The sequence below is a fragment of the Salarias fasciatus genome, chromosome 17, assembly GCF_902148845.1.
Source record: "Salarias fasciatus chromosome 17, fSalaFa1.1, whole genome shotgun sequence".
Classification (NCBI taxonomy): Eukaryota; Metazoa; Chordata; class Actinopteri; order Blenniiformes; family Blenniidae; genus Salarias; species Salarias fasciatus.
This window is the reverse complement of record NC_043761.1, coordinates 16,669,924-16,680,491: the sequence shown is the minus strand read 5'-3', so window position 1 is coordinate 16,680,491 and position 10,568 is coordinate 16,669,924. Positions and strand designations below refer to the sequence as shown.

The window sequence follows — 10,568 nt, the reverse complement described above, 5'->3', positions numbered from 1 at the left end:
AACCGAAGGCACAGCCTCCGTCTGCTCACTGCCAGAGACACAGGGGGACAGCAGGGACAGGCGGGGACAGCAGGGGACAGTGGGGACAGGCGGGGACAGCGGGGACGGCCAGGGACAGCAGGGACAGGCGGGGACAGTGGGGACAGGCGGGGACAGCCGGGGGACAGGTGGGGACAGCAGGGGACAGCCGGGGGACAGGCGGGGACAGGCGGGGACAGCGGGGACAGCCACAGAGGGCCAGGGTCCAGTAAAACTGATCAGTCCTGTTAGTCTTCGCTCTTCAAAGCAAACTGCGAGGTTCAGAACCGGGTCTGACGGAGACCAGCCGAGCTGCAGCGACCTGCTGCGCTGGACGGACCGGTCTGCGCCGTGGAGACGGTGGACGTCCCACCTCACCACTTCCTCTAGACGGCTGTCAAACTTCAGCAGGAAGACCGCAGGTCCAGCTGTTCGTAGGATCATCTTATCTAGAACTGTGGAGCCTGTTACCCAGAAACCCTTCCTCCGCTAACCAGGAAGCATGCAGCTAGCGGCCCCCGGACCTCAGCTTGAGAACCGCTGCTTTACGTGATTCACAGCTTAAAATGTAGTCGAAGGAACTGAAATAAAAGTGTCTATGCTCAATAGCAGCGCGGCAGATGGAGGGCTGGGGGGTCGGGGGTGGGGAGTCGGGGGGCCGGCGGGCTGGGGGCTTGATGGTCGGGGAGTTGGGGAGTCGGGGGGGCGGGGGGGCGGGGGGACGGGGGGACGGGGGGACGGGGGGCGGGGGGCGGGGCAGGAATGTCCCGGTCAGAGGTATGAGAAGTGGTCACGCTGCTGGAAACACTTCTCCCTGAGGAGCTGCTCTGAAGCCTGCTGACAGGTGAGAGCGGCGCCGATAACCCCGTGGCAGGGACACCGGGCCGAGCGCCACTCCGGCTGACAGCAGAAGGTCAACCCCCCCCCGAGCCCGGCGCTCCACCACCACCAGCACCGCCCGGCCGCTCCGCCTCAGTGTCCCGAGAGGCGGAGGGACGGACGCAGACTGACCCCGGTCAGCAGAACCAGGAGCTCCAGGGAGTTCTGCTTAGAACCACAGCCATGTTCTACTGGCTCTGCTCTAGCAGCGGTGCGCACGGACGAGCTTTCACCCACGCTGGGTGCAGTGTGTGTGTGTGTGTGTGTGTGTGTGTGTGTGTGTGTGTCCTCACCCAGCTCGTTGAGGCTCTGGGCGGCCTTGGTGATCTCCCTGCTGCCCCCCTGGAGTTGAACCTGCAGCCTCTTGCTCAGGTACAGGATGCGAATGATCCTCCGCAGGAGGTCACAGGCCACCTGCGGCAGAGGTCAGAGGTCAGCTCAGAGAACACTGTTCATGCAGCCATTTCCTTTTGACACGTTTCATCTGCCTCTCTGGGCGTGTTCACTCCGACCGGGGCGGACCCAGGGCCCAGGACCCAGGACCCAGGACCCAGGACCCAGGACCCAGGACCCAGGGCCCAGGGCCCAGGACCCCTTTGAGAGTGTGAGTCTGTAAACCAGCCTCCTCACAGATACCTGGATGGTGTTCTCACCGTGGAACCAAAAGGGCGTCAAACCAGACAGAAGCAAGTCGGGTGCCGGAAGGAAAGGCGATGCGTGTTCCAAAATAAGTGATTTCAAAATAAAATCTGTGTTGTGTTTTTTGTCTTAAAGCGATACTTCAACATTTTGGCAAATTGGCCCATTTAGCGCAACTCCTCAGTCATTAGAACAGCAGACTGACTGTTTCTGTGAGGCAAGCTGTTGTTTATTCAGAGGTGAGTCGGGGAAGGTTTTCGGGACGGACACAATGGAAGTGAACGGTATTTTTGTTTCCCCTCGTCAAACTCATCAAATACACAATCCAACAACCCCAAAACACTTTGGTGGACACGTTATAATCCACACATTCACTACGCTGTGGAACACCAACAAATAATACTGTAGCGTTACGACACTGAAGCAAATACTGGGAACTACTTTTTCTTTTGAAATCACTACGCCCAGACGCCATGTTTAGTAAGTAGTTCCGTCTCAGCAATCTTCACATAAACAACTCAATCTGGTCATTTAGCATTAATATTCCACAGCGTAGTGAATGTGTGGATTATAACGTGTCCACCAAAGTGTTTTGGGGTTGTTGGATTGTGTATCTGATGAGTTTGACGAGGGGGAACAAAAATACCGTCCACTTCCATTGTGTCAGTCCCGAAAACCTTCCCAGACTCACCTCTGAATAAACAACAGCTCGCCTCACAGAAACAGTCAGTCTGCTGTTCCAATGACTGAGGAGTTGCGCTAAATGGGCCAATTTGCCAAAATGTTGAAGTATCCCTTTAATATTCAGTTTTTCTACTTCGTCTGGTAGAAAACAGAACGAACAGCGTGATGGAGTCGTTACACGCTTTAGAAGAATGAACGGTTTTGTACTTCATCACTGCAGGAAAGTCAAATGGCTCAAAACAGCTCTGTGACCGGAGCAGCTCTGTGTTGCCAGGTTGGGCGGGTTTCTGCCAAATCAGGATTCTTTTTTGAACACGTCTGACGGGTTGATGAAACGATTATGTGTTTATGACGTGTTTTTTATCATACAAATACGGTTTTAACCAAGTGCCAACCTCCGCTCATAAAACACGAAGATAATGCGGAAGTGCAAAAAAAAAAAAAAAAACTAATTCAGGAGAGATTCCAGCAGGGGGCGATGATGCTGGTTTCAAAAAGAGCCCCGGTCCCGTTGGAACACATTCAAAAATGCCGATTTTCAGAGTGCAAATAAAATAAAGCTCCGGTTTCAGAACAGGTTCTGGTCTCTGTCACTAGTTTCTACAACCTGCTGCTTCACCAGACTCTGGTTTTCATAAAAATCATCTGTTGATTTTATATTACGAGTTAAAGTTCAGCATAAATTGCCCTATCACAGCGCCTCCTCTGTCCACGTGATGCGGTCACGTGACGGGCGGGACCAATCACATTTACATCAGTTTCAAACGTTCAATGTGGAGACGTCCTGCTGGACTCGCTGCAGTCTGCAGAACGGCGGCTGGAAACGCTGTGGGTGACGCCACGAAAGGTCTGTCCATTCATTTACAATCTACGGTTCTAACGAGCATTTTCAACCAAGATGGCGGTTTGGGCTGCTTTCTATCGAGTTAAACGGGCTTCATGTCGTTTGTGGGGCAGAGCGACAGATCTGGCAACCTCCTCCAGCGGACTGCAGAGGCACTGCAGGCGGTGCTGCGGTGATTCCGGACCGGAGACGGAGCGCAGCCAGAACGGTGCTTCTGCTGTACGTGATGTTTCTGCAGGCCGGACAAACCGCTGACTTTCAGAAGAAGAGCGGCTCTCCTCTGCGCCGTGCTGGACGTGCGCTCAGAACAACAGTTGGTGTCGTGCACTACGGAAGCCTCACACGGACAAAAGTGCAGCAAACGAGGAAAGCGGGCTGGACCCGGGGAGCGACCGTGTTCTCACCGCATCTCGATGGAGCCGGGTCGACCTCTGACCTCCTCCTCGAGGCGGCCCCGGCTCCACCCAACGAGAAAAGCGTGTTCACACTGTGGCTCCCGGCTCCACCACGGGCCGCTACGTCAGTTAGGTGGAGCCAAATTGGTGGGAACAGCCTGTATGAAGCAGGGGATGTTTGTACCTCCGGGTTCCAGATGTTTCCACTGAGCTTGTCTTTCACACTTTTTTCTTTCTTTGAGTGGTTTTTGACAACATTACTGTTTGTACTGTTTTAGTGGTTTCTGTTAGTTTAACTGTTTTCATCTTTCACTTGTTTTATCATTTTTAGATTTTAGTTTTTCTCATGCGCTTCATTAGCTGTTTTAAGTCATTTTAATATTTTTAACTAACCATTTTAGCTGTTTTAGTCATTCTTTTTTCTTTCAGATTCCTTGATTTTTTTTTTCTGTTCAAGTCATTTTAACTAATTTAATAAACTGAGATATTTTCCTTTTTTTAACTTCTCAGTCTTTCAGCAGAGCTGTTTTCTTGCAGTTTTCTCTTGCTGCCATTTGAGCTGAGGCTCTTTAGACTCCTTGAAGTTTTGGTTCTTGATGTCTTTCCCTCATTTGGGGCTGATTTGAGCTTTTCAGAGCCGTTAGACTTTATTCCGCCTCTTTCTCTCACGTCGTTTGTGGTTCTGAAGAGACAAAGAGCACTGTTACCTGCAGCCGGGCCAGCTGGGTGATCCGGGCCACCATCTTGTTGTACGGATCCACGATCTTCGCTCGTATCCTGAAACGACACGCCGCCCGTGAGCGGAAGAACCCCAGAGACGCACCGGGGGACGGGAACTCATGGAGAACAAACAACTCAATAAAGACATGAGAACAAATCTGACACGAGAGGAAACCTCTGGCAGCGGAGTGACTCTGATGATCAAGAGGGTGTGATTAAAACTCCTTCTTGCAGGTCTCAACTCTGAACATTCACTTCGTCTGCCTCTGAAGGAGGAGAGTCAGTCAGCTGCTGTTCAAAACTACCAAAACAGCTCAGAACTATTTAATAAAACAGCTCAAAACTGTGAAATAGCAGCTCAATCAGCAAAACACTGCTCAAATGGATAAAAACAAGCCACAACAGCTAAAGTGGATAAAAAGGTCAAACTAAAAAAGAAAAACTCAAAAGCGAAATCAGATGAAAGAAGTTCAAACAAGTCAAATCAGGAGAATGGTTCAAAAGAGACAAACAACTGGAATCCCTCCGAGTCTGAGGTGCATCTCCAGGACTTGCAATCAAAGGGTAATATTAAACGCGTGCTCTCTAAAGTATACACAACATTTTCGTCAATGGATCCAAATAATACCTCGCATATTAAAGACAAATGGGAGACTGAATTTGGGACCAATATTTCGACTGAAACTTGGACACGGGGTTGTGAGGAAGCACATTTAGTAACAAGTTCTAATATTTGGAGAGAATTTAGGTGGAAAATTATAACAAGGTATTTTCGAACCCCGCAAATAACTGTTAAATGGAATCAAAGAGCGTCAGACAAATGTTGGAGGCTTTGTGGTCAGCACATAGGTAACCATACTCATATACTGTGGTCACGCCCAAAACTAGAGGATTATTGGAAGGAGATATTCGATGCTCTAAAGGAAATTTTTCATTGTGAAATAGCAAAGGAACCCACAGTGGTCCGTCTTGGTGGAATACCGGAGGGGATCACAGGTCCAGATAATGCAGATTTTTTAAGAATCCTACAAAAAATTTTTTGAAGAGATGAAGCCTGTGATGCCTCTGATATTGCAATGAAGTAGGATGAGCATCCCTACGTCTTGACTTCTTGATACGCAAATGTGTGGGTCATTGAAGCTCCATCTGATTGTTGGATCCCCTTTTATTTTTATTTATTGACATGTTTATTTGTTTATTTATTTATTTATTTTGATTGCTGTGAGGATGATATGCTTACCTATTTATTTATTCAGACCTTTTGTTTATTGTTTTTTTTTTTTGTTATTTACTTTCCTACTTTTATTAAAAAAGAAAAAAAAAAGAAAAATATATTTCAATTAAGGGATTGTTGAGAGTGAATATAATGATTGTGGCAAGTTGTTGATGTATGTGCGTTGAATGTTCAAAATAAAAAATAAGTAAAAAAAAAAGAGACAAACAACAAGAAACTTTAAGACACAACAAGTTTAAAAGGGTGAAAAAGAAGAAGCAGAACAGGCTGTAATGTGGCCATGAGTGGACCAAGCTGACTGTGAAAGGGGTGTGTGTGTGTGTGTGTGTGTGTGTGTGTGTGTGTGTGTGTGTGTGTGTGTGTGTGTGTGTGTGTGTGTGTGTGTGTGTGTGTGTACCTGTCCACAGCTGCCTGCAGAGCACTGATCCTGGTCTGCATCATCTGCAGGACTCCTGCAGACAACACAACACACTTAATCAGCATGGCTACACAAAAATACACACAGAGACCCGAACACAGCGGCACAGCGCCCTCTGGTGGTGAAAGGAGCGAAATGAAATCCTCCCGATTCCACCGGAAGTACAGGCCAGATTCGATACAGAGGACTCCACCTTTAGGCGCAGATGTTGACTCCTTCATGTTCTGCTGGATCTAGTTCACTTAAGACTATAAATGTGGTTCCTCTTGAATCGTTCCTGCCTCTGTTCGACACGTGCAGCGTCTCACCTTCCAGGGACTCGATGCCGGTGGCTTGAGCCAGCAGGTCTTCGTGTCTGGCCACGACCTGGAGGGCAGAGAGCAGGGTCAACCGTCCTGAAAGGCTGAAACCCAGGCCCGGATCCGTCTGTGGACTCCACACGGAGCTCATGGTTTCAGCCGGAGCGTTTCTTTACCTTCTTCCTCATACTTAGCTGTTGTGGATGTTTTTATTATTTCAGCAGAGTTTCTTTGTTTTGATTTGTTCTGTTAAACTTTCTCCACGTCAAGCTTCCACAGGACACAGAGACGGACCTCAGTCCTGCTCCTCTGTGTGGTTCTGGGGTGTCCTGCCGGCGCCCCCCTGCCGGCGCCCCCCTGCCGGCGCCCCCCCCCCCCCCCCCCCCCCCGGCGCCCCCCCCCCCCCCTCCCCCCCTGCCTACCTGGCTGTGCAGCTCTTTGTCCAGCTGGCTGATGCCCTGGGCCAGCCGGGCCAGCTGCTCCGCGATGATGGCGTGGTGGATGGCCTGGGCCGTGTACGTCTTCACGTCAAAGTCCTCGGCCAGGAAGTCGGAGTAGCACTCTGCAACACAGCGCGAGGTTCAACATGAGGAGCCCGGCCTGCAGGAGCCCGGCTGCTCCGCTCACACTCCTCTTCCACAGCCAGAAACCTTCAGAGCTGCTGCCAGAGCGAAGCAGCAAAAGCTTTAAACATGTTCGCATCACATTTACACTCAGTCAGAGAAAGTTCTGCAGGAACCCTTTTTAAAAACACAGCCGGAGTTTAAATTCCTCCAGCTTACAGCATCCACAGTCAGGACCTCCCTGGACCCCGGGACCGGCTCTGACCCTGGTCCAGCAGCCTCCTCTCAGCTGACTGCCGGTCCAGTCGCTCTCCAGCCGGCTGTCACTCACACTTTCGCGGGCCTGCGCGTGTGGCCCCGCCCCCCGCCCCCCGGACACCGCCTCGGAGGACAACACGACGACAGTAACGCAGAGCCTGCTGTCAACACACGCGGTTTAGAGGTGTTTTTACCATCTTTTAGAAGTGAAGTCGTGGAGGATTCCCTGCCGTCCGCCATGTTGGAACTTCCGCCTGTGACGTGCTGCGTGATGACGGCATCTTAAAGGGCCAGAGCATTTTATTTATTTACTTATTTATTTATTAAATTATTTATTAAATTATATGTAACGATGAAAAAATACATACAAACATTAATTCATCTCATTTAACGACATACATCCAGAAATGTAAAGAAATCTTTCACGACTTTTATTTTTTTAAATTAACTTTTATTTACAACAACAAATACACAACATAACAACAACACAACAGATTAAATACACAACAACACAGCTAACACCACCACATTCAGACTGCCAGGGGTGTTACCAGTAATTACACTATGAAAACAAGTACAAAGATTCACATATACTAATTATTTTGATTTTTTAGTTCATTGAGTCTAATACTGACTGTGTATAATGTTCTTCATCTTTATCAAAGTGAGGGCAGTATGGTATCTTGACAGAAAATTTACATCTGATGAATGAAAAGTACAGCTAGAAAAACTAGAAGGTTTATTTAAAAAAAAATACAAAATATTATACAAAAAAGTATTTGTCGTCCTTTCTGGGGATAATTAAGAAATAATTAAGAAAAACTGTAACTGAATTCTGTCTTGGATGTCTGTGTGAAAGAGAAATTCCAAAAGAAATATGTCATACTTTAGTTATTACAGTATTTATGTCTTTTTAAAGTTTTAGCATATCTAGTGACTGGCTGCAGAACATCTATGGAGAATTTTAAATTACAATCAATATCTGGGACACAGAGTTCCAACAGGATAAATCACATGGGAGAGAGACCACATCGAACACACTGAGGTTTTCTTATTCCTGTGAAAAGCAGATTTTACCCTCTGCTGACCAGGGAGAGGGATAGAAAAACACCTGATTGTTTAAGTAACATCAAAATACCTACAGTTATGGTGTTAATTACTGCTGAGAATTCTTTGGGATTAACTGGAAAGTTCTGCAGTGACAGGAACTGGTTGTATGTGAGTAATCGTCCCGGCTAGTTCACCCGCCGACCCAACAGCAGAAGCGCTGCTTTGAAAAGTATTTCTCAATAAAATGTCTCTGCTGTTCCAGATGAGGGGAGGAGTTCTGGTTCTCAATCAGGGACCGAGCTAAAAGTACCAACTTATGGACATTTGAGACTTTCACAGGGAGTATTTCTAATATCATAGTTACAATTCAGAATGAAATTGAAGCCTCCAAAGAGTGAGAAGGAATAATTCTGTTTAAAGTTTCAGATTGAGGTGCGGTATTTTTTGATAAAATGTTTGGCCCAATTCATTTTAAAAGTGTTATTTAAAGAGGAGATATCCAGAAACTTTAGACCACCTGACTGTGCCGTCAGCTTTCATGAAAATTGGCTCCATGTTGACACTTCAGTAAATTTCTGTGGAAATTATTTGGTTTTGTGAAAATATTTGCATCGTCATCACATTCACTTGGAGCTACAACCAAGAAAAACTTCTGTGCTTGACTTTACTGGTTATTGTGGAATGATTTCAGCAGACCTTGTTTGAAGGCCTCTCACAGAGGAGCTCCATCCCAGCATACACACAACATGCTTTCTGCTTCAGCTTCTGCTGAATTTTTTTTTTAATCTACCTTTTTTCGCTCCATACATTTCCATGCATCCTTCACTCTGTGCTGCAGAAAGTCAGCAGAGGCAGTACGGCCTTCTTCCTCACCATCAGCTCAGTGGGTTTAGATTTATGATCTACAGATGTGAATCTGGGAAAGTTCCACAAAACTCTTTGCTCCTGACCAGATTCTACTTTGGACTCTCTACTTTATTTTAATCTGTTTTAGATTCTGACTCTTCTCCTCTGACTTCAGCAAAGTGGGACTAATAAAAGGAATTGGGCTTGTTTGGAGATGTGATGTGTCACACTGACCGTTATGTAACACCGTCTTTCAGAACTCGAACCCAGAAAAACAAGTTTGAGTTTGAAGATTTTAACTCTGGGCGTCTGTTTACAAGACTCAAGCTTTCTGTTCTCTCCTTGTTTTCCTGTAAATGGGGCCTTAAATACATTTAAAAAGTAAATCATAAAAAGTGGCTGATTCATACAAACATCTAAACGGGAAAAAAGATCAATATTCTCTTGGCAGCAATACGAGAACATTCTCGAACAGTGAGGATTCAAAGGAACAGGAGAACACTGCGCTCCATGTTTTCATCAGTGGTGATCAATGACCAGATGTTCTGGATCCACTGCAGGGTCTCGTTCTCCCACTCAGTCATTCTCCTCGGGGGCTTCGGTGCATTTCTCTCTTCACTTTCTTCATTTAACCAACAGTTGGTGCAAACGGACAAACCTGGTTGACGACCTGCTCAGGATGGAGCGTTCATTCCTCAGAAGCAAGTTCTCATGTCTTAAAGAGTCAGAGTCACGAGGAAAGTCCTGACAGCACCGTTTATGACCAGGATAGTCGCCATGTTTTCACCAGGACCCTCTGCAGGACGCTGCTGGACGGATTCAGACTGCTAGTTCAACATTCTGACCGACATGGAGAAACGAGAACGTAACAAAACAGCAGCTGATTAATGCCCTGAAGCATCTGGAACTGAGGCTTTGTGTGCAGAAATCATCAAATGTTTGCAAATGTTAACAGTGAAGAGAGAAATGAAGCAATTGGACTGAGAAAAACCGACAATTCCACAATTATCAACCAGTTCCTGTTAGCCACCTGTCAGCGTTTACTGTTAGCTTAGCTGTTAGCCACCAGGGTGTCAGCGTTTAGTTCCAGTGGGCTGTTAGCTTAGCTGTTAGCTTCCATCATGTCCGCCTCCACGCTAGCTTCATTTTAGCTTTTTGATGCGTATTTTCCATTGTCAAAATTTCAATGTTTAATTCATGGCTTATTAAAAACAGATTTTAAGATATATTACCTTTTAAAAATATCGGTTGAATGTGTTTTTTTAATCAATTTGATTTAGTGGACAGGTCACATGTTCAGAGGTCATACGGGAGGCCTTAGTGGAGGATGCGCAGCAGAACACCAGCATGGCCAGAGAACGAGTGCACACGGCCGCAAAACACCAACGTTCTGCACGGTCCAGGAGACGTGCACGTTTTCACGGTGTCTGTGGAGGAGGGGAGATGGAATAAAACAGGAAAAAGACATCTGTATGATGCGTGGCCATTACTGTGGTCCGGCGGAGCTACAATGTCCATGACCTCGGTTTAAGACCTGCTAGTAACTGGTCGTGACTAGTAACTAGAAAAAAAATGATTAAAAATAACAAAAAATACACAAGCTTTGTGGAAAATCCCATCAGTGATGGAATATTCCAGACCCTGTTAAAATCGCAGGATAACAGCTGAAACAAGGCATCAGGTCACATTGTGATATATTGAATGTCGGCTCTGAAAAATGA

At 46.8% G+C, this 10,568-nt stretch overlaps 1 protein-coding gene across 2 annotated transcripts in view; it reads right to left on the bottom strand.

Moving 5' to 3' along the window:
* Positions 1–7,200, bottom strand: part of cog5 (component of oligomeric golgi complex 5) — a 33,916-nt gene extending 26,716 nt beyond the window's left edge. For both annotated transcript variants that reach the window (XM_030113264.1, XM_030113265.1), the window contains exons 1-6: positions 7,146–7,200; positions 6,553–6,692; positions 6,140–6,197; positions 5,811–5,865; positions 4,167–4,236; positions 1,191–1,311 (exon numbers count right to left, since the gene is read on the bottom strand). In XM_030113264.1, coding sequence (XP_029969124.1) covers positions 1,191–1,311; positions 4,167–4,236; positions 5,811–5,865; positions 6,140–6,197; positions 6,553–6,692; positions 7,146–7,191 — 490 coding nt within the window. In that variant the 5' untranslated portion in view covers positions 7,192–7,200. The remainder of the gene's footprint in view (positions 1–1,190; positions 1,312–4,166; positions 4,237–5,810; positions 5,866–6,139; positions 6,198–6,552; positions 6,693–7,145) is intronic.
* Positions 7,201–10,568: the final 3,368 nt, after the last annotated feature.